We start from the raw sequence: 24299 nt of genomic DNA on the forward strand, positions 1-24299 counted from the left end.
TTCTTGAGTTTTGGGAACCCAAACAAGCTTTGGGCCTTGCACATGTGTGACAAGAGCTTTTGGGACCCAAAGTTGCTTGGGGAGCTTCTTCTTCGACTCCTTAGCAATTTTGCCAATGAACTTGGCCTTCACCTTGCCCTTCACTTTACTCAAGAGAAAATGGTTATTTTGGAATATTGATGAGTAATTCTTGGGTAATTTAGGAAGAGGACGTGATGGCAAAGTGCACTCCCTAGTGTGGTGCCCGGTGACTTGGCAATGTTGGCAATATGAGCCCACTTCCTTGATGAAGCTTGTCTTGATCTCCGGAGAAGGAGTTGTAGCCATGTTTGGCTCCGGAAATGAACCAAGACCTCTCTTGCCATAGTCACGGGCATTGTTGAAGAGAATCTCCTTGTGGATGTATTCTCCTCTTGAGAGTTTCTCCACACTACTCTTGAGGCTTGCCACTTGATCCATCAATTCCTTTTCCCTAGAAGAGGCAAGCTTGGGCACAACATTAGTGGCATTTGCATCAATGAGTAGGTCATCACATGAAGTAGAAGCGTTGGCCTTTTCATGAGCAAATTTCTCAAGACTTGGGTCAATAACTTCATAGGCAAATTCAAGTTCTTGATACTTGTAAGCCAACTCCCTATGCTCTTGTTTGAGCTTTTTGTGGCTCTCTTCAACTTGCTTAGCAAGTACAAGTGACTCATTGTGCTTTTTGAGCAAGTCATTGTACTTACTAAGTAAGTCGGAGTGGGCAAGCTCTAACTTGGCATGAGTGCTCTCAAGAATTTTGACTTTGCCCTTTTTCCTCTTGATGACGGATGTATACTCATTGATGAGGTTAGTGAATTCATTAGGATCAAGCTCTTCATCACTATCATCTTCACTATCTACCTCACATACCTTGGTGTTACCTTTTGCCATGAGACACATAGGAGGCGGAGGTAGAGGTGGTTCTTCATTGGTGAGGGCGATGGTGACAATGTCTTCTTCATCACTTGAGTCTTCGCTTGATGAGACATCGGTCACCCACTCTTATTTTTCCACCAAGAAACTTTTCTTGGTGTGCCCTTTCTTCTTTGGGAAGAGCTTGGTCTTCTTGTCATGGGTCTTTTTCTTCCCAAATATCTTATTTTTGTTCCTTCTTTCCTCTTCTTCATCATCGCTTGAATCATGGCGATGCTTGCTCTTGTTGTCCTTGTTTCTTTTATCCGGCTTGAGGCAATTTGGACGGATGTGCCCTTTTTCGCCACAATTGTAGCAAATCTTGTTCTTGACATCCATTGGCCGGAACATTCCCTTCTTGGAGTCAAAGTTGAACCCCTTCTTATTGATCTTCTCATTCAAGCGTGTGAACTTTCTCATCATGAGAGCAAGTTCTCCATCATCTTCAACATCGGATGAGCTCTCATGATGATCATCTTCTTCATTGCTTGAGCTTGAGTCTTGTTTGACCATCTTGAGCTTGCGGGATTTGTTTGTCTTGGTCTTTAGAGCAATTGACTTGCTTGAAGTTGGCTCTTCGGACATACCAAGAATGCTCATTTCATGAGCGCGAATTTCGCCCACAAGTTCTCCTACTTCCATTGTGTCAAGATACTCCTTTTGAAGCATAGCATTGATGATGTTGTACTTGGGCTTCGGGAGGAGCATGAGGATCTTGCGATTGATGGATGCACTGTCAATTTTGGATATTTCAAGTGCATTAATGTCCTTGACAATGACATTCAAGCGAGAATACATATCATTGCAATTTTCATGAGCTAGCATTTTAAAGGAATCATACTTAGCTCTAAACAAGTGATACTTTTGCTCACGACCTTTTGTGGAACCTTCATGAATTTCAATGAGCTCCTTCCAAATATCACTTGCTAGGTCCATGCTATTTACTCTAGCAAAGGCCTCCTCACTAATAGCTTCGAAAATTGCATTTCTAGCTTTAGCATTCCATTTTAATTGTTCGGGGTTGGGAGTTCCGGTGAACCCGACTTTAGTTGCCGACCACACTTCGGGGGCAATCGCATCAAGGTATGCGGCCATACGAACTTTCCAATAAGCAAAGTTCTTGCCCTCGAAGTGAGGCGGCGAACCACCCATCTTGGCCATAGCTCTAGGCGGTGAAGCCTAATGATCCAAATGAGCAACGTGGCTCTGATACCAATTGAAAGGATCGATGGACCAAGAGGGGGGGTGAATTGGGCCTTTTTCAATTTCTAAAGCAAGGTAAAGCAACCTTAACCTATGCAAAGCTAGAAAGGCCCAATTCACCCCCCCTCTTGGTCCATCGATCCTTTCACCTTCCTCGCGGCGGCACCTTCCCCCACGCTGGTGCCGGCTTCCTCCGCGACGGCGCCATCTCCGCCGCTGCGCCAACGCTTCGGCATCGTCTACACCCGTCGCGACCAGGCCGCCCCTGCTGGCGGCTCAACCGCAGCGGCCCCTGACGCAGCGGCCCTCGGCGCCCCCATCGCATCACCATCTACTATGGCGGCCCGTGGCGCCCAGGACATGTCGAGCTCGGCTCCCACGCCATCTCCGGGTACATCAGTTCCGCCGACGTCCGGGGCTGCCCCGGCACTAGGCTCGACCCCAACATCGCCATCTTCTTCGAGCATCCCTGCAGGAGCCATACCCGTGCCGCCCGTCGCCAACCAGCACGCCATGCGGACTCGCGGCAAGCGCGGCATCCGCATGCCCGTCGTCTTTCAGGCTGCATCGTTGTCCCCGGTCCCTCGCACCTACCGGGCTGCTCTCGCCGACCTGAACTGGCGCGCGGCAATGGAGGCCGAGTACTCCGCCCTCCTCGCCAACAACACCTGGGATCCCCTTCCACGGCCGTCTCACGCCAATGTGGTGACAGGCAAATGGGTTTTCAAACACAAATTCAAGGCTGATGGCTCTCTTGAGCGCTACAAGGCAAGATGGGTCCTTCGCGGCTTCACCCAGCGCCCCGGTATAGACTTCGCTAAGACTTTCAGTCCCGTTGTGAAGCCCGCAACCGTCCGCACTATGCTGTCCTTGGCTCTCTCACGTTCTTGGCCCATTCATCAACTGGATGTCAACAACGCCTTCCTCCAAGGTACTCTGTCTGAAACTGTCTATTGTGCACAACCTGCTGGCTTTGAGGATTCAACTCGCCCGGATTTTGTCTGTCGTCTAAATTGGTCTCTCTATGGACTGAAGCAAGCCCCACGCGCATGGTACAGCCGGTTTGCTTCTTTTCTTCTGAAGCTTGGTTTTATTGAGGCAAAGACAGACTCCTCGCTATTCATCTATCACGTCGGTGCCGATACAGTTTACCTCTTACTGTATGTTGACGACATTGTCCTCATGGCATCCTCTTCGAGCTTACTTCAGAGGATCATCAGTGCACTCCAACATGAATTCTCTTTGAAAGATCTCGGTCAGCTGCATCACTTTCTTGGAATGCATGTTCAGCACACGCCCTCTGGTTTGTTCCTTTCCCAACGTCAGTATATGCTAGAACTACTTGACCGTGCTGGGATGACAGATTGCAAGTCTTGCACTACTCCTGTTGATCTGAATCCCAAGCTCCCTGCCGACGGTGATCCGGTTGCCGACCCGACAGACTTCCGCAGTCTTGCCGGTGCTCTACAGTACCTCACCTTCACTCGGCCGGACCTCTCCTATGCAGTTCAGCAGATTTGCCTTCATATGCATGACCCAAGGGAACCTCACCTGGCAGCTTTAAAGTGCATGTTGCGCTATGTTCGTGGCACAGTACATATGGGCCTGCTTATTCGACCGTCTTCTCAGCACGAACTGGTCGTCTATTCTGATGCAGATTGGGCTGGCTGCCCTGACACACGCAAATCAACATCTGGCTATGCTGTCTTTCTTAGCGACAATCTCATCTCATGGTCTTCCAAGCGCCAGAACACAGTCTCCCATTCAAGCGCTGAAGCCGAATATAGGGCGGCCGCCAATGCCATTGCTAAAGCCACTTGGTTACGACAGTTACTGACTGAGCTCCACACTCCCTTGCATAACACAACTCTCGTCTATTGCGACAATATCAGCGCCATCTACATGTCCAAAAACCCTGTGCAGCATCAACGCACTAAACACGTGGAAATTGATCTCCACTTTGTTCGGGAACGAGTCGCTCTTGGAGATGTTCGTGTTCTTCACGTTCCCATAACCTCTCAGTTCACCGACATCTTCACCAAAGGACTGCCCACTTCAGTCTTCTCGGAGTTTCGTTCCAGTCTTAATGTCTGGGCACCAGACGATTCGACTGCGGGGGCGTGTTAGACTGCATTTGTGCTCCCCTAATATGAATGCACCGGCCTAGTGCCCTGTGCAGTATTAATGATAGTTATTAGGCTTAAACCTTTCTAGTTTAGTGTTCACACTGTGGACCCTTGGCTCCTCAGCCTACTTATATGTAATCCCCTCTGTACACCATGTATCAATACACATATACAGAAGCTTTCAGTTACTACTTGCAACATTACAAAAATACATATAAAAATAACTCTGCCATCTGATCCTGTGATAGAAAAATTCCCGCTGTAATATGACACAATGTTTCGTGCAACATCCAATGAGGACGACAATACGTAGAAATAGAGCTTTATAACATCAACACTTACCTTTTGCAACATTTAAAGATGATTTGCAATATTTTTAAACTACAATTGCAACACTAAAAAATATTTTTAGAAGAAATTAATAAAACAAATAGAATTAGTCGATTATATTAAAAAGGTGCAACATGAAAAATCAACTATTGAACATTTAGAATAAATTTATGCAACATCCTAAAACAGTTGTTACAACATCACCTCACATCTCAAACATATTGAAAATGACCACTGCAACATCATATATCGACTCATGGAACAATCTTAAACAACTATCGCAACATCAATAATCAACTAAAATGCTCACTGTAACATTAGTAATCAAATTAAACTCTTGCTGCAATATTATGGTATGTCTATCGCAACAAAAACTCATGTAAGAAGTCCACCGCAACATTCGTCATGAAGGTTGGAGTGCCTTACCGGCTACAACATCAGCTCGTACCTATCATAACAAAATTACGTGCAAAAAATTTCCACCGCAATATTGAAGCGCTGGATAAGAATGTCCGATTCTTTTTAGCATCGGACGCCCTAATAGCATTGCCACAAAAATCTATCGCAGTTGTAAGGAGATGTTGAGGCGCACGTTCTGCTACGGTTGAAGCATTTTAAGACGAACTGATTTCCATTTCCCAAGTTTAGGCGTTGGTAACCAATTGGAGAGGTGACGAGTTGTGAGCTGTCGATGAGCATCCCTAAATCTTCACCCAAAATTAGGTATATATACGCTAGCAAATATACCCTTAGATTGCTACGGGAAGTCATATAAATATATTGATTGGTATATAATATATATATATATATATATTACACATCATATGTATTTTATAATAACATAGTACGTGTCGGTCAAGAACTTCAATATTTTTCTATTTTACTCGCCAAATACTAATTCTAAATAGCTTCGGACCCTTAACTCAACATACCATCATACGGATTACGATTAGAACTCCAATTTAATCTTTATCTATTTCTAAAGCAGGTAACATTTCCACCTTTATTTTTTATTTTGTCCAACTTCTATCATTAATACATGAGCTTTGATCCATCCGTATGCGAGTCGGACCAACACTCCATTCAGGACTCGATCACGTAGACCCCTACGAATTAACACACAGACAACTATACGTCTCTTATACTCATACATCCTTTATCCAAAGCAACGCAAATGCATATTTACCTACTAGTAGAGATAGATATAGATAGATATAACCTTTCGTGTCAATGAGGTATGATTTTTTTTTAAAAAAAAGAATGAGGCATGATATTCTCCAAGCTGTTTTCGTGACATTGAACCCTTCCGCTGTGTAAGGCAGTGATGTTCAGTTTGTCTGTTCCAAATTGTCCAATGAAACCCACCGGCCACTGCAATGAGAGAATATTACAATTGCATGTCAATAGTTGAGACGCACTCTTTGCAGCAATGAAGCTATTTTCTATTAGCTGACGCACTACCATAGCAGTTTACATACCCATACACTAGCAGGTCAGAAACTCTGGCATCTCTACTTACAGTCTGAAGAAAACAGGTTTGCACAGATGGGCAAAGCACCTGTATGTTGACCCTCTCCCAAAAACCAGATGCACAAGCTATGCCTCAACTTACAATGCGCATATGATACAGAGGAAGGCGGCAGGGGAAATAAAGATCCGACCTAACATTGACTACAATGCGGAGTCACTAGATAAGTATCTCTTTACTGGAGATGCAAGCGCCCCTACTCCATGGGGGTGGAAAAGTACAAGGCAAGCTGTAAAACACAACACAGCAGCAACTACCACAGTCATGCCAAGTCGCATTCTCGTGGCACCGCCAGGATACTTAACCACCAGTGAGGGCTTAAGCCACCTAGCATTCATATCAGGCTGGCACCAGTGCCTGTGTGAGTCATCTCTAGTCACAAGTGGCACAGTTTCTTCCTCATAAGCTGCATTAGCTGAGTGCAAATTCTTATCACCACCAGTACCAGTGGTCTGCAAAGTACCAAACATAAATTAGTTTGCAGCAGGAATATAAAAATGTAGCAGCTCAAAACAATAAAGGGGTAAATGCAGCATTATTCTTTTTGTTTGTTACGTCAGCAGTTCAACACTTCCAGGACTCGGGGGAAAAAAAGGTCTTGCAATGCAACTCATAGGACCTCTCCACAACCTAATAAAATCTGACTGTGCTGAACTTCTTTTACTTTCAAGGTTAACTACTACTTCCCACATGAATGTAACAAAGTTGTGCATGCCCTTGCAGCACAAGGTAGTTGTATCCCACCAGGATCAAACCTTCTGATTGAGGGTGCTCGGAAACTTGTTTGTGGTTTGGTTGCTGATGATTTGTCTATAGCACCATGGGTTAAAGGAAGTTGTTTCCAGCTCTAAAAACAACATAACAGAATCTGGAGCTGTTCGGTTCCATTGCCTGTACAAGCTAGCTGGGGGCAAGGATTGCCTTTGGCCTTTCACCCAGCAAAGCTAGGCAAGGTAAGGTGGTGCTGTTTGGTTCCCAAATCCCAGACTCTATTCTCTTCCCAACAGAATCTAACTGCAGTAGTTCTAGCATTCTAGAGAGCCCAGCTAGAGTTCATCATCTGTCTGATAAGTTGAACTAAGATGACACAGATATTAAGGTTACACACCAACAATTGAAAGCATAATGCAGACCCTACGATATGATTTGTTCATGGTGAGTGTATTTCAAGCATAAACAAAATTAACTTTTAAAAAATAAATAAAACCTCGGTGCATCTTTCATATGGTGACAAAAATGGCGAAAGGGCACAAGGGCAGCTTTAGCTAATGGGATCAGGAAATTAACTGGTTAAGTGCACAGAAAGGCAATAGTAGTAAAAACACTAATATAACACCAACTCATGAATCATGATCATAATTCTCTTAACGACCTGAACAAATTAATTAATAGCTGAATGGTGATGCTTCAGTTAACTTGGGAATGCTGATACCAAGCTGAAGACCAGCCTAGCAAAATCTTAGTGCCGAAGTACCTCAGCCCTGAGTTACGACACTAAGTCCAGATATAGAAGTGTTTCGTTGTTGAAAATTTCTAGTTATTCACTCATACATGTCAAGAAGAGAACGGTGTACTGAAGGTGAAGCATCAGTCTATTTTAAAATTTTAACAACCACAGAAATTCTTTGCAACATAGTAGCACTTACTTCATTAGCAGGTGGATCAGAAGTGCCTAAGCTTGGCTGATTTGGAGAACTAACACTAATCCATCTTGTTTCAAGCTTTGTTTTCTCATCACTGTTAGCTCTACTATTAATAATGTTTCGAGCATGGCTTACATATCCAAGAAATGCTGTTACATGATCTTCCAACCTCCCCCTTTCCAAGTTTGAAAGGACCTCGGAGCCCATGATGTTCTCCATTGACTTCACAATTATTTCCAGAACATTGAGAAAATCATTCTGTATCAAGAACTTTAATATGCATACCCATCTCTGGATATTCGTTGAACTCAGTACATTTTTGAAGTCATCATGAGTAGGCTTCCTGATAAGCCATCCGATGTCTATCAGGAATCCAGACATTGCAGCCATTTGAAGCTTCCGATGCTCATAAGGATCAGAAGCAGCACCTGGTAACTCTCCAAATAAGTTACTGTTAGACGAACCACAAAGAGCATCCTGTATCCTCTCTAGTTCAGAACACAGCTGTTTACTACCAAAAAGGATTGGAACAAAATTTGATAATCCAAACATGTTTTCGACCTGCAAAAGATAAGCAAATATGACCGAAACATTCAAAGTTCAGCAATCATACAAGTGGAATATCATAATGTAGCAGATAAACAGTAATTGTTGTTAATATTCAATGGATACTATGGAACAACGACAAATAACTGGCTCTGTTGCCTCTTGCACTAGAAAGTTAGCAACAGAACGAATTAGTCTTGTATGCCTATCCTGATTGTTCAAAAGAATGGAAAGAATAAGGATGATGCAAGTTACAAACAAATTTTCCAATGAAATTCCTAGAGAGTGAACTTTGTTGTTATGTTCTCTCCAAATTATGTATTGCAAAGTGTTGTTCTACTAATGGGATTTCAGTTATAGACCTCCATTAGAAGTCCTATCAAGCCAATGGATAATGCTGCAGTAAATCGCATCACTAGATTACAAAAAGAGCTCACCGTATTTCCTCAGTTTCTTCAAAAAAAAAAACACGCCAGTATATTAGATTATAGACTCACCACACCAAGCTTTCAAAATGACCAGATTACCCATGAACTGACTATAATTCCAGGGGCAAGCGACCGTAACAGAACTCATACATATAGTGTAAACTAGGATAGGATGAACCGGACTGAAGTTCAATGATGCAGTTTTAATCAAGGTTGTCAAAGAAGATAATACTTACTTCCACAAATGCAGGTCCATGAATGTCAGGTCTTGATTGAGTGATGTTTATTCGGAAAATTTCATGTTGAGAATCAAGAATAAGATCGCCATTTTCAACACAATCAATCGCATCACAAGATGTTAAACGGTGGCAATCATGCTTCAAATAGTCTCCATCAAATGACAGAAGTGACCTACCATAACACAAATTCAATAAACTCCTAATACCAATAAATCAGGCATAGACAGCTGCCAGCAAAGAAATACTCCCTCTATTCCAAATTGTAGGTTGTTTTGGCAAATCTAGATACATAGCTTTTGCTATGCACCTAGATATACACTATGTCTAGATACATAGCAAAAACTATGTACCTAAATTTGCCAAAACAGCCTATAATTTGGAACGGAGGAAGTAGGTTATATACAAAAAAAATATAACAGATCAATCACTTCATGCAGACTTGCGAACATATTCTTGAGTATCAGTTTCACATGAATTTCATAGTTGATCTGGGAAATAAAAATTCACAAACAAGCACTTATTGTGGATAAATCATAACCACACTTTTTTGCTGCATCTAGACTAGGTATATAACCATAATAAATATAGCAAGCAGCCTTAGATGTAGTATTACGTAAAGCCAGACTTCCAACATAAGGAGAGTATTTGCTGCATAGAAGCCAAGAAAATTAAACAATATTACAAGTTCATGGATAATTATCTATACGGATTTGGAAGAAAAAAGATTGGACTAATGCTGGTATATGGAATCATTCTGAAGGGTGACATTGTGCTTCTTAAATCTTACAGCAACAAATGCTTTAGTAAATCTCCACCATTCATTTGCTATAAAATTTAGGTTGAAGTTCACGACCTATTACTGGTTAACAGTGCTATTACATCAAATTTTGTGCATGAAATATGACCAAATGAAATAAACTGAACATTGCTATTATTTAGCATCGCGCTAATTTAGGTGTTTCTCCAAGTTGATGGGAACAACAACAAACTGAAGTTCAAGAGTGGTTCTTGCAAAACTTGATCAACAAACAAGGTTACTGAAATGATATTTTTGTTTTTGCAACCTAATAAACAGCACAACATAACCTGGACACCCGGTGGACAGCAACGGCATGGAAGGTAACAATTTTAGTTGGTAATGAAGCGTAATTTATTTTGGTAGGAGATTGGGAACTGGGAACTAGCACAATGCCTCAGTTGCATGTAAAATTTTTCTACTACTGAAAGTTACAAGCCTGCAGGGTGGTGTTGATCAAATTTCTCCTCCCTATAGCTATTTCATGTGTTTATGCTACATGAGGCATGCCTGACGTCTGTTCATGGTTCAGACAGTAGATTCAAACATATACTAGACTAGTTGCATGTTAAATTATAGTCTTCTACCTTGATCAAATTAGTGATATGGGCTTAACGAGATCAGCTTTATTGATCGAAATTTGCAAGGATATCTCCCTGTTCTCCCCCCGAAGGGGCTCTGAACTTTAGAGATAAATTCCTTGTTACAGACTCCAAGACTCTCACGGCTTATATAAAGCTGGCTACTAACAAACTCCTAACAATCCTGACCTGATAAGATCTATTCCAACTAATTGCTAAACCCTTGGCTGATCTTCTAACTCAACTAACAACCAACCGGCCACAGCCTAATTCTGCCTGGCTCGACGCCTATAGGTGCGACCAACAAAGGCGTCCACAACACTTCCCCCCTCGCCGAGAAACAGCTCGTCCTTGAGCTGAAAATCTGGATACTCCTGCTTGAAAGCGTTGAGCATTTCCCATGTAGCATCTGCTGCAGAACGACCCAGCCACTGAACAAGGAACCGGCAAAGCACGGCCATGCCTAATGGGAGGCAGCTGCACCATGTCAACCGGTGGCTCACCGACGAACTTTTTTAAGAACACCACATGGAACACAGGGTGAATTCGCGTCCGAGGCGGCAGAGCCAAGCGATAGGCGAGCGGCCCGATACGCTCCTCCACCCGGAACGGACCGTAGAATTTCGGAGCTAGCTTGCCTGCTGACTTGTCAGTAATGGCCGCGGCCAGGAGCTGATGAAGACGAAGCCATACCCAGTTGCCCACCGCGAACTCAACATCGCAGTGCTTGCGGTTGTACTCCTCCCGCATCACCTCCTGGGCGTGTAGGAGTCGATCATAGATGTCGACGAGGAACTCGTCGCGGTCCTGAAGCTGCCTATCCACCGCCAGCACCTTGGCAATGCCCGGCTGATACGGCACGATCGCGGGTGGGTCACGGCCGTAGACCACCTTGAATGGCGTCGACTTGAGCGCAGTCTGGAAGGAGGTGTTGTAGCAATACTCCGCCCACGGCAGCCACCTCAGCCAGCTCCTGGGATGGTCACCAATAGGCAACCGCAGATAGACGCCAAGAATTCGATTGGTTACCTCCGATTGGCCGTCCGTCTGGAGATGAAAGGCCGTGCTCAAGCGAAGTTGCACCCCAGCAAGCTTGAACAGCTCACCCCAGAACGCGCTGGTGAACACCGGATCCCTGTCGCTGACGATGCACAGGGGATGCCGTGGAGACGGACGATGTCGTCGAAGAAGGCCCGTGCCATGGTGACCATCGTGTATGGATGTCGAAGGGCGATCAAGTGGGCATATTTGGAGAAACGGTCGATGACGGTGAGGACGGCCGATTTCCCCCCTGCGCGAGGAAAGCCTTTGACAAAATCCATGGAGATGTCCGCCCAAACTGAGCTGGGCATGTCCAGCACCTGCAACAACCCCGCCGGATGTAGATGCTCCGTTTTGTTGTGTTGGCAGATGGTGCAACCCTTGATGAAGTCGCGGACGAGGCGCAACGCGTGGGGGTTCTAGAACGACGCCCGGAGCCGCTGCAGAGTCTTTTGGACGCCCTCATGGCCTGCGCCATGTGCCGTGGCGAGGAGCTGGGGCCATAGAGCGGAAGACAAGGGCACGAAGACGCGATCATTGTGGAGGATGAAGCCATCGACAATCGTCCATGCCGGAGGTGCTTCGGCCTTGCGGATCAGCTCCTTGGCGGTGGTGATCTCCGCCAGGCCGTCTGCCTCGCGCCAAAAATCATTGAAGATTTCGAACGCCAGCGACGAAACTGTGTGCACACCCCCCTTTCCCCCATGATGTCCTCATCGCGACGGGAGAGCGCGTCGGCGACTGTGTTGTTCTTGCCTGGATTGAACTCCACACTGAAATCATAACCGAAAAGCTTGCTTACCCAAGTGTGCTGCGGAATGGTTGACAAACGTTGATCCAGTAGGAATTTCAGGGAGTAATGGTCGGTGCGGACGATGAACTACCGGCCCTAGAGATAGGGTCGCCAATGGCGCACTCGTAGGCCAATGAGCTCGCACTCGTAGGCCGCCAATTTGGCATGCTGCAGTGCGACGGCCGACTGTAGAACACGATCGGGCCACCTCCCTGGTGTAGTACTATGCCGAAGCCGCTCCCAGAAGCGTCGCAGTTGACGACGAACGGATTTGTCGAAGTCCGGGACCTGCAGTGTCGGCCCGGATGTCAGAGCATCCTTGAGGGCGGTGAATGCGACATCGGCATCCGGTGTCCAGAGAAAGGCCTCGCGCTTGAGGAGCTGCGTCAGTGGCCGAGCTACCACTCCAGGCCAAGGAATCCCCGCAGTGCCCGCACCGTGTGGGGGTCGGCCAGGAGCGCATTGCCTCGACCTTTGCTAGGTCCATCGCGACGTCGTTGCCCGAGACGATGTGGCGAGGTAGGAGATCATCTAGTCGCCAAAGGAGCACTTGCTCTGCTTGAGGAAGAGGCCGTACTCCCGAAGCACCTGGAAGACAGTGCGGACGTACTGCAGATGGTGGGACCATGTCGGGCTGTAGATTAGGATGTCGTCGAAAAAGACGAGGACGGAGCGGCGCAGGAAGTCCTGCAACACAGTGTTCATGAGCGCCTGGAACGTCGATGGCGCGTTGGTCACGCCGAACAGCATGACCATGAACTCGAAGTGCCCATGGTGCGTTCGAAACGCGGTCTTGGCGATGTCGTCGGGGTGCCTGAGGACTTGATGATACCCGCTGCACAGATTGAGCTTGGTGAAGAAACGCGCCCCTTTGAGCTCGTCTAGGAGTTCATCAACGATGGGAATTAGGCGGTGTGACGGGGAGGAGGTGGATCCTATGGTCCGTCGGCCGCGAAGGTGGCGGACCCTATGGTGCCTTGAAAATGTCGGCATACTCGAGGATCAGGCGCTGCAGTAGGTCGCCGCCGGCAATGGAGCGGACCCAAGCGTCGGCTAAGGTCCCCACGCCTAACCAGCGAACCCGATGGTCTCAGCGCCAGAACGACATGAAGAGGTACTCGAAATCCCAGATGATGGGGCCGAGGGTGCGCAGCCACTGGCAACCGAGGACAACCTCGTGCCCCTCCAAAGGAATGATGTAGACGTCCATGTTGGAAAGCTCGTTGCCGATGCGCACCGGGGTGTTGGTGAAGATCCCTGCGCAGGCCACCCGCTCGCCATTGGCCACGCCCACGGACATGCCCGAGCGCGGTAGAGGTGACAGCTCGAGGCGGCGTGCTGTAGTCGTGGCGATGAAGCAGTGCATCGAACCAAAGTCCACCAGGGCGCACAGACGCGCCCCGGCGATGTTGACATCGAGGTGCATCGTCATGGATGAGGAGATCCCAGTGAGGGCGTTGAGGGAAATTTGGATGCCGTCGTCGCTGGCGATGTCCTCGTCGTCGAGGGTGGTCTCGCCTACGACTTCGAGCGGGTAGATGCTCGCATGGTGCACTCCTTGAGATGCTCGCGAGAGAACTTGGCGGGGCAATTGAAGCAGTGTCCTTCCTCGCGGCGCTTCGCCATCTCCTCTGGTGTCAGGCGCGTGAAGCGGGCGCCAAGGGTCGGCTTCGGCCGAAGTGTAGGCGGGGCCGGTGATTGGCTCAGCGGCGACGTCGGGGCTGGCAAGGCAGCTTTGGGGGTCGCACTGGCTCGTGGCGGCGGCGGCGGGCGCGTGAAGCGCGCCCCTCCTGGCGTTGTGCCAGGGAACGCGTTGCGGCACTCGAACGCCCGAGCGAGCCCCATTGCGTCCTCCAACGTAGTCGGGCACTGCAGCTCGACATCCACACGCAGGGGATCACCAAGCCCTGCGGTGAACATCGCGATCTGCTGCGGCTCGGTGACGTCGTCGCAGCGGGCCAGTAGCTTCAGGAACTGGTCCTGATAGTCGGCGATGGTCCCTGTGCGCTGCAGCTTGATGAGTTCGCCGAGCGGATTGCTCCGGGTTGACGAGCTCGACGAAGCGCGTCCATGTTGGGACGCCCTGGTTGCGCTCCAAGCGATAGTACCATTGCTGCGCTGCATCGTCCATGTAAAAGGATGCAAGCCAAACCTTTTCGTCCTCGGCCATGCGCTCGGCGCAGAAGAATCGGTCACAACGATGCAGCCGTGCGATAGGATCAGATGTACCGTTGAACTTGGGGAACCGTAGCTTGTGGGAAGCCGCTGGAGCTGCTGCTGTCATGGGACCGTTGTTCTTGGCGCCGCTTGCTGATGTCTCCGCAAACTCCATCCGCTGCGACTGCATGTTATTGACGGCAATGTGTAGGCAGCCCTGGTCGACTTTCACGGATGTAATCTCCCCTTCAACGGCGACCAATTTGGTGTCGACCGAGGAGAGCTTGCCGTCCATGTGCACCATCTTGTCCATGAGATCAGTCATCATGTTCTTGAGCTCGGTGAGGCTAGTGTCACCCATGGTGGGGGCGGCGGTGTGGGCAGCAAGAATAGGGTGGGAAGGGTGGGAATTTGATGGAAAACAGATGGCTCTGAATACCAAATGATATGGGCTTAACGAGATCAGCTTTATTGATCGAAATTTGCAAGGATATCTCCCTATTCTCCCCCTGAAGGGGCTCTGAACTTTAGAGATAAATTCCTTGTTACAGATTTCAAGACTCTCACGGCTTATATAATGCCGGCTACTAACAAACTCCTAACAATCCTGACCTGATAAGATCTATTCCAACTAATTGCTAAACCCTTTGCTGATCTTTTGACTCAACTAACAACCAACCGGCCATGGCCTAATTCTGCCTGGCTCGACGCCTATAGGTGCGCCCAACAAAGGCGTCCACAACAATTAGATTCAAACATGTTGCTAGTACTCCATTATTGGATTGTAGATTTATTCTTGTCACCAAGGGAGACTTGATTATATCAACATGTAACCTTTGGCGCATTATTTTAGGAATTTAGGTTGGCCAAATGAAAGTAATGCAAGCAAATTTGTTCCCATAAAAAATAATACTCGAATTCGATCTTGTATAACTTGGTAGGTCAACATCAAGAAAATCTCACAAGAGATGGCCTCATATAAAGTGACAAAAAGACATGTAAAGTATTCAGAATAAAAAAGATCGAGTCCAACAGCCAAGCGAATCCACATGGGTTCAACAGGTAAAACAGGTCAATGGCTTAGGATTCCAACAGAGAGGGAATTTGTACCTGAACTTTGGCTGGTCAAGGGAACTTCCACAAAGGATGAGCTCAACAGGTTTCCCAGCTTCAAACCATGTTGGATGAACATAATCGATCCTTGGGGATTGTACATCTAATCTGGTACTCATCAATGTCGCTCCATCTTATGTAAAACCATTATAGATACAGAGCATTAATCAGGTACTTGTCTCATGATAAAGTAAGTGCAGTAAGCTACTGAATTAAATCATGCAAGTCACGTATCAATTCATAGATGGTCCAACATGACATGATTAGTTTTACTAAGAACAATAATATGCATCTCAGCAAAGGTCCCAAAGGAGTCTCACGCCCAACAGTTGAAAAGCTAATGGTTATCCAGTCATGAGAGAAAAATAATCATTTCTATTGGACGCGAAAGGTTTCTCAGCAGGTACTAGCACAGATAATATGCAAAGAATGTTGTTTCCATATGTACAATTGAAAGCTTGTAATGATATCATATATTCACCGATAATAACAGCATGCATGTCAGTACAGGACCCACGGAATTTTCCTTCCAAATATTGAAAACCAAATGGGTCCTCCAGTTATGTGAAATAAATAATCATTCGTATAAGCTGACTACAGGTTTGTTGGCAGGTATTAGCACAGATGATATACGAAGAATGTTAATTTTCATACGTATAATTGAAAGCAGAACATCTAATTCTAGACCCCAACCTGATTGATGCAAGGCAATAATATTCATATGTTTGAACAAAGTAGTTAATGTACCACATCGAATCAATATAGTTACTAGCATAAATTTGATCGTGTCATGGAAAAACTAGTTAGGTAATACAAACCTTTCAGTACTTGAAATATCATGTTATTGACATGAATGAAGAAGGCCCCTTTACCCAACAAAAGGCTGTTAGGGGAATTTACCAAGTTTCTGAGAAGATTTGCTGCATCATCTGATAACTGACGAAAAATGCAGAAATTTATTAGCGACACCATGGCTTTTCTTGTTAAAATGCAATCATAAATTGATCGCAATACAACCGCAAAAAGGAAAGAAAAACTGCAAAGCATCTAGACTGAGGGCTCCTGTACAATTTTAGTACATCAATTGCTGAAAAATCTGGGAAATCCTTGTGCATGGTTTAAAGACTAAAAGGCATGTGTTTGGTTTTTTAATCAAACAAGAAACATAGAAGAAAACAATATTATGTTCAGAACTTCAGCTCGGCATCTCTCCCTCTACAGCTCTCGGATATAAAGAATCAAGACTAGTTTTCTTCATTAAACCCTGCCCATTTTGGGACAATCGCCAATGCCCTACATAGAAAACCTAATCAGCAATTTGCCCATGTTTTTTCTCCCACAATGCATGGTTGCCCCGTACTTTGAGAAACAGAAGCCACCGTCTGCCCATACCGTCAAGTGCTGTTAATTTAAGCAAATTAAAACAAATGAGAAAATACCAGAATTTTTCCTCTAGAACTTTGGATACAAAGCTAAAAGTGAATATAGACTGGAGTCAATTTTCATTGATAAAACTCTATAATTATCAATTAAAGATTGAGCTCATCATCATACAATTCACGACCTATCAAGGAACGAAGTTACTTTCATTCATACAGTTCTCTATTTATTGCTCTAACTACCAAATAAAAAATCAATAAAATGAATACCGGGATTTCAGAAATGCCAGGATTAATTTCGACCTACAGGCAGTTGGTTAAGTTTTTGGTGTATACTTCCATCAATATCTTATGGCAAGAACACTACAGCCAAACTTTTGATTTTTCTTGATAATTATAGCCATATGTTGTCACCCATTGTCTACCATGCCTCCAAAAAATCAGCTTAAGCTATAGGGTGTTTAGATCACTCACTGAGCTCACTTTACAATGCAAGGAGAGTCTAACCTAGCTAAAGCAAGCAAGAAAGACAAGCTGGAGGGTTTGCCAACAAACCTTAACCATGTGGGAGAGCTTATTCAGCCCTCCAGAGCTTGCAAGTAATCTTTGCTTAAGTAGGCTAGATGCCAAGACAGCAAGTTTTTTGTTTGTACACAAATACCAAGACATGCTTTTCCATAACAAGCTAATCTACAGGTTCTAAATAACATTAAAACTGAACATGCACAGATCCCAGGAACATAAGAAATACTTCAAACAAATCAATCTACACTGAATATATGTATGGGACTTTCAAGTTGTCAATAAAAATATACACAAATTACTAGTCAGAAGTGGCAGGAGATGACCGATAAAATGCAGTAGGAGGAACATCTATCTGGACTGGAACTAGTGTTATAGACGTATAGCTAGTTGTTTATAACTCGACCAGCCTAGGAGGAATTAGGTGGCTTTTTCTTTAAGATGAAATAGGCACCTAAGTTCAAGTCGAAGGGGACTCAAACCTAGATGGTTTACCCACCCACACCTTCCACCAACTGAGCGAGGTTCAGTTCCTTAGTTCATAACCAATACATGGTAAAAGAAAATACAGCAAAACTGTTCGGCATCTCTTCATTTGGCCTGAAGATAATCATGTTGTGTAATACGAAGATGGCATACCTTGTCCCACATGTGTTGCGGCATTGCGACAAAAACAGTTAAAATAGTACAACCAGGTCGAATGTAGCCCTCCAATTCAACAGGCATGCTAGCCAACCACTCAAATATCTGCATATTCACATATACGATCCCTTCAGAACAATATAGTTTGCTAAAAGAACTTACAGCAAGACCGTATACCTGGTGCCGTAGGCGTCGAGGAAATTCAGCAGGATTCCAGTCATACAACTTGAATGAGATGCGTCCTGTTGGACACTAGAATGGATGGTATAACATTACCACAACCATTAGAGTGGAAAGAAAGGTTCCATCAAACTAAACAGATTGAAACAGCAGAACTGTACATACTAATATAAATAAACAACTTCGTGAGAACAAAAAAGGACCTACCGAGGATGAATAGGCACTCTTGGTGTCATGCATCGGGGAATTGGTAGTAAGTTTTGCATTTTCCTGCTTTGCACCAATGCAGGCTTCGACAGAAGCTGCAAAAGTCACTACACTTTTACTTTGTTCATTTTGCAAACTGGGCTGTGTACAAGTTGGTGAGCTGAGCACATCTTCAGATCCTGCCGGTGTTCCTCTGTCCAAAATCTTGTTGCTAAGAACAGTCTCAAGCATCTCACTAGTTGTGCCTTCCATGTTCTCTGTATAAAAGAAATAAGTTAAACAGAGATGTCTTACATTGGAAAGCACAAACTTCCTTCAGAATGGTCTGATTTTATAATAGGTTTTTACTGAGACATCAACACTACTGAGTTAGACTGGACTCAGGAAACCTAGGTCCGCAAATACCAAGGGATGCTATTCAATAAAGTATTTTGTAAACAGTGAAACCAATTTCACTGGAGAACTAAACCACGCTAATCATATCTTTGCAATTAATAACTTTGAAAGATCAGTTTCCTTTCTTTCCTCTCACTTGGCATAGTAAAGTGTTATTGTTATACTTCAAACGGAGAATATGATGTTGCAGCAAACCTATTTAAAAATGGAAAATGTGCCCCTATTGGTAGGTAAACAAGTATGAACTGTTCTCTGTTTTTAAGCCCCTGTATAATAAGATAAACAAATACTGGAATGTTTTTAACTTGGTCCTTCAGGACTAATAGCTGCAATGTCCTTCAGGCAGAGATGCTAGAGGCGGCGGCAGCTTGGCCCTGCTGATTCCCACCCACTCCTCTCTTTGGCATATGTACTCTCTTCTGCCTCCCTCCTCACTGATCACGGTAAGGCAACACTAACACATTGGCGGTGCACCTTATCGCCTAGGCGACGCCTTAAACAACATGAATAGCTGAACCAATGATAATAGTCATGCTAAGCTAGTAAATACATGAAAATAAGTATTTTCCCCTGGCAAAATTGAGAAAGCTTATTGATATCTATACCTTCTCTAAGTTCACCATCGCCGCTAACATCTGCTGACAGATCCAATTGCTCATCTATTTCCTTATCAAGTATTCCTTTAGAATCAGGTTTTCTTCGTCGTCTTTTGTTGTGGCGCTCCAACTTTCTTCTGCAACTCCTTTTATCTTCATCAAAATCTAGTAATACATGGAACCTGAAATGGAAATACATTTATTAGAAGATGAGACACGAAAGTTTATTTCAGCAATCTGCAGTTCAAACTATAGCCGTGAAAAAATTATAAAAATCACAGTTTAAGAGTCACTGCAAATTGGTCAAAAAAAAACATCAAATGCTCAAAACAAGTTCTGCAGAGAATCATATGGCATTGTGGCACTGAACGCTAGCCCACACACAGGAGAAGCAGCATTGTCAGAGATTCAATCTGTTTATGAAAAGTTTGGAGTATTGGATATCCAGACCGTCTTTTAATCTGGATTCCAATATGTTAAGGGGGCTCTCTAAAAATATAGGGGCGCCAATCTCAGGAAGAAATAAACCGGCACCTGTATCTAAGATTGCTTCTGCACCCATTTTGAACCCATGTATCTAAACAGTTCTGATTTGTGGTTTCACCACGCCACTTCATGAAAGTAAGGTTCACTAAAGAGTATATACCTCTTTGGTATATGAATCAGTTATGGCATATTGGCCTTGGGCTTCCTCTCCCCCTGAACAGCTATTTTGCATCCCCATGACTCACATATCCAAAGAGTTACCTGATTTGAAGTTTCAAACATGCCACATCATGAAAGTAAGATCGTCTAGAGGGTATAACTTTTCATTTTGTAAATCGGCTATGGGTCCCACAGACTCGGTAATTATGGTTCTAGTGTATGTTAATACTTGCTCAATTCCAAATATGTCCATCTTGCAATCCTCATACTTGTACAATCCGAATAAATAAACAACTTCAAGGCACCTTTTAACCTCCTCTCAATTATGCCTATGATTGATGTGAAGTACGGTTGTTGTACAATGCATCTTATTTTGCAAGTCTACTTATACTTAGAATCAGAGATGTTATGTAGTAGATAAAGTATTAGCTCAACATATGGAAACAAAAAACATACCTGAGATCTATCGCATAAAGGAAGTTAGATAAATGAAAAGGAAAAGATAGGCCACAAGCATCTGGTAGACCCATAAAGCCAACAAGACCAGACAAGCCTAATCCAATATATCCAACTTAGCCCTACAGTCATAATGCCTCCAGTGACCACCATGATGCACACACTGCGTGCCACTTCACCTCATCACCTGTCGCCATGGCCGTGATGGTAAGATGACAGTGCCAACCATAGCAATTTGAGTTTCCTTTTTCTTTGCTCAAATTTCGGTTTGCTAACCCCTGACCAACATGAGTGTATGACAGCAAGAGATCATCGGCATACGACGCATCAAATCCCATGGTTCATGGGGGTGTGCCATGAAACTAGTAGTGGTGTAATATTCTCGAGCCCTCTCCCCTCACTAGTGTTACCGCAACCCGTACAACACTATAGCGGTATCTTCTTCCCTGACTAGACCTCAGTTGTTCTAGAATCCCAGCACGTCATAGGTGCAAACATACATAGCACTCCAGAGTAGTCAATCTGAATGGCATTTATGCATTTACAGTGTTCAATGAGTGGCCCAACACCCATGTGCCAACACCATACACAAAAACAACATCACCAGAGTGCACCTTTGGTTTTCAAATTAACAATGATTTTCATTACAACACACAATATTTCTTTACATTGTTCATCAACCATGTGGACGTGTTGGAAACAGGACTTGATAGATATTTTGTGTGAGTTTCAGATAATGCCAGATAATTTCCAATATGATGTATAAATCTCACAAAAAAAATGAAGTAATTGATAGTTGGCATCTCAGAAAGCTATGATTGCTAGTGCTTTCAGTTAAACCTTGCCATTTCAACCTGAACTAGTACAGTCTACAACAATAATCTTAGTTCTCAGTTCTGGGTTGTCCAACAACGTGTGGTGTGGTAGTTTTTTGCAACATAAATAATTTATTATCATGGTTAACCATATGAATGCTGAGAACTTATATTCTATCGCTATCTATTGTCAATAAAGCTAACAACAGTACAAGCTCCTTGATAAATAAAGTGATGTTCTAGAAATCAACCACAATATGACATGGCTCTCTTGACGATGCCTTCCGAAAAACGACAAGGCTTATCTTTGGTGAAACGTCCAAAATCATGTATGGATAAACGTTATCCAACAATCACAAACGAAAGAACTTCAATACTGATATGAAACGGAACGACTTCGAGCATGATCATCTGTCCTATTCCTAGTTATACGAATTGGTTTCGAACAGGTCAATCAACAGCTAGTAGTGGAGGAACTGGGGCTTACTTGCCGCACTGCTGGCAGTAGCGCTTCTGGACGCCATCGAGCATGACAGCAGACGCATGTGCGCAACGCAAGCACACCCGGTGCCGGCGGTGGTACCCCTTGAGCTCCCGTATGTCCGCCTCACACCCAGGCACCTGGCACTTCATCTCCATCGCCGCCGCGCGGACAGTTCCTCCAGCAGCTCCAGCGCCGCCTGCGGCTCCCGCTTTGCCCCGCCGGGCCGCTGTCTTAGTCTTCTTCCGTGCGCCGGCGAGGAACTCCGTCGCCACGTCCTCCACCTCCGCGGCGGCGACCATCTCGTCCACCTCGGGGCACGCGCACGGCACCCTCCCCGCGAGGTAGTTCGGGCACACCAGCCGCGGGTCCCGCTTCCGCACGCGGCGCCCGATCCCCTGGACCCGAAGAGGGGGCGGCGGAAGCACCGGTCCGGGCTCCGGCTCCGGCTGCGGCAGCGGCGCGGGGAGCAGCGGCGCGACGGCCTCGGTGGGGTCGGCTGCCCCTATCCCCACGTCGCTGTCCCACGGGAGGACCAGCGAGTCGTCATCCTGGACGAAGTTGAGGAGGTTGCCCCAGTCCCAGAGTTGCTCGCCGGCATCCGCCGAGGCGCCCCCGCCGGAGTCCGAGGCGTCCATTCCCGGGGGGGGGGGGGGGGGGGAAGCGTAGCCCTAACCCCGCGCGCGCGCGCGCACGGCACGATCGCCTCCGGCGATTTGGGAATCCCTCACGATACCGAGGAGGCGGAGGCAGGGGGGGGGAGGGGGGGGGGACTCGGGGGCTGGAGCTTGTGCCGTGGCGGAGCGAAGTGGGAATTGGTCCTCGCGTCCGCGCTGGTAGGTGGGCGGCGCTGGACGACCCTGCGCGACCTCGCTGACGGGTGGGCCGCCCTGGCTGGTGCGCGGTTGTTGGCTGCGGGTGCAGTGGGGGAGGGCGGCCCGGAGGGGAGGGGAGGGCCGGTTGGGGAATCTTGACGCCACAGCGACGCCCGGGCGGGCCCCGCGCGTCAGTGGGGACGCCTCGACGGAACGCCGCTCGTGGCGCCGGCTCTCCCGTCCTGTTGTTGTTGGCGGCGTCGCGGCGGGGCGGGGCGGGGCCCACGCGGTGGATCTGACCGTGACCGGGCCGAGCAGGAGGCCGGCGGCCAGGCGCGTCTGGGCCGTTGGATGGCCACCTCGCGGACGGACGGGAGGGGATGCCGCCGGGGCCACTCCGGCTGGCGTGCGCCATCATGTCGACACTCTCTGTACTGCGGTTGTATACTGGCATCCCGGTGCTGCGCTTGCATCGTCGACGGCCTGGACCTCGTGGTCGATTTCCCAAAAAGAAAAATCGTATCAGTATCGCTTTGTAACCTAGGTAAGCCGTAAGCATTGTGGGTGGACAACTGGGCCGCATGATTCTCCACCTTTCTAATCCTTTTTTCTCGTGAGTTGACTCTGCACCGGTGAGGTTGCGGGCAATGCGTCGCGACTTGCGAGTGGGCAACGGGAGGTGGTCAGGTGTTGATAGGGTCAGTAGGGCATGTACAACTCTCTTCGTCCTTTCCTTCAGGCTGACTTCGCACCAGTGAAAATAGCCTGTTTGGTTTGGGGAGAACCCTATCCAGGTCCAGTTGATCCGGCATGGCACGATTTATTTATAAAACAGATAATTCTTTCTTACTGCTCGGTCTGCGGAGTCGGGTGGTTGCTCTTCGTCCTTTCCTTCAGGCTGACTTCGCACCAATGAAAATAGCCTGTTTGGTTTGGGGAGAATCCTATCTAGGTCCAGTTGATCCAGTATGGCACGATTTATTTATAGAACAGATAATTCTTTCTTACTGCTCGGTCTGCGGAGTCGGGTGGTTGAGAAAACCCGTAATAGCAACTCCAACAAATTAGGTAAAAATCCTAGCTAATGAAGAGGTAACAGACTAGGTAAAAAAATAAAAAGCTTTCTAATGGCAGGGTTAACCAAAAGACTCCAAGAACAGACTCTCCATATTCAAAACGTTGGATCCGTCGATGGGGAGGGGCAGACGCGCCACAGCGATGGCGACGGCGGCGCGCGGCAGACGAGCGACGGCAGGCGTGCCGTCGTGGCGAAGAGGCGGGCAAGGAGCAGCAAGGCGCCGCCTCCAGATCCGGCGACGGGGAGTTGTGGAGGAGCTGGCGGTGGCCATAGCGGGCAGCGGCACCGCTCAGGTGCAAGGGAGGGAGGCCAGCCGGCGGCGGGGTGGGGCAGCGGGCAGTGTGATCGGGTGGGACCGACGCGCCTAGCGGCGCGGTGCAGGCCCGCGCAGGGGCGCCATGCAACGAGCGGGCGGCGACAGTGGGCCGGCCGGCGGCGGCGCGGCCGCGTTCCCGGCGCCCTGGGCAAGGATACACAAAACCAGAGGGAGCACCACGAGGAGGATGACGACGCGAACCTATTTTTGTGGTTAGCTCATGCAGAGGAGGTCAGGAGGTAGATGCTCACCGTGAAGGTCAAGGTGGCAGCCACGGTGGTCTAGGGTTCGTTGGCGGGGAGCTCCTTCGG

General features: G+C 46.6%; 2 protein-coding genes across 2 annotated transcripts; both read right to left on the reverse strand.

Annotated features, from left to right (window-relative positions):
- Positions 1-5868: 5868 nt before the first annotated feature.
- LOC112884292 (squamosa promoter-binding-like protein 9) lies at positions 5869-22439 on the reverse strand. The gene is made up of 10 exons (XM_025949671.1): positions 21786-22439; positions 19392-19564; positions 18391-18647; positions 18181-18255; positions 18001-18108; positions 16279-16396; positions 15458-15593; positions 8977-9151; positions 7770-8327; positions 5869-6575 (listed from the first exon to the last, which is right to left on the reverse strand). Exons 1-10 carry the CDS (start codon positions 22415-22417, stop codon positions 6267-6269), a joined length of 2541 nt encoding a protein of 846 aa, XP_025805456.1. The 5' UTR covers positions 22418-22439; the 3' UTR covers positions 5869-6266.
- LOC112884294 lies at positions 10382-14467 on the reverse strand. The gene has a single exon (XM_025949672.1). It carries the CDS (start codon positions 14312-14314, stop codon positions 13709-13711), a length of 606 nt encoding a protein of 201 aa, XP_025805457.1. The 5' UTR covers positions 14315-14467; the 3' UTR covers positions 10382-13708.
- Positions 22440-24299: the final 1860 nt, after the last annotated feature.

The sequence above is a fragment of the Panicum hallii genome, chromosome 3, assembly GCF_002211085.1.
Source record: "Panicum hallii strain FIL2 chromosome 3, PHallii_v3.1, whole genome shotgun sequence".
Classification (NCBI taxonomy): domain Eukaryota; kingdom Viridiplantae; phylum Streptophyta; class Magnoliopsida; order Poales; family Poaceae; genus Panicum; species Panicum hallii.

Coding starts and splice junctions, on each gene's coding strand:
- LOC112884294 (XM_025949672.1), bottom strand. CDS start 14,314: ATGCAGCGCAGCAATGGTACTATCGCTTGGAGCGCAACCAGGGCGTCC.
- LOC112884292 (XM_025949671.1), bottom strand. CDS start 22,417: ATGGACGCCTCGGACTCCGGCGGGGGCGCCTCGGCGGATGCCGGCGAG. Junction 18,648..19,391: donor CGATGGTGAACTTAGAGAAG/GTATAGATATCA, acceptor TCTTTTATACAG/AGAACATGGAAGGCACAACT. Junction 6,576..7,769: donor CTGATCCACCTGCTAATGAA/GTAAGTGCTACT, acceptor GGTACTTTGCAG/ACCACTGGTACTGGTGGTGA.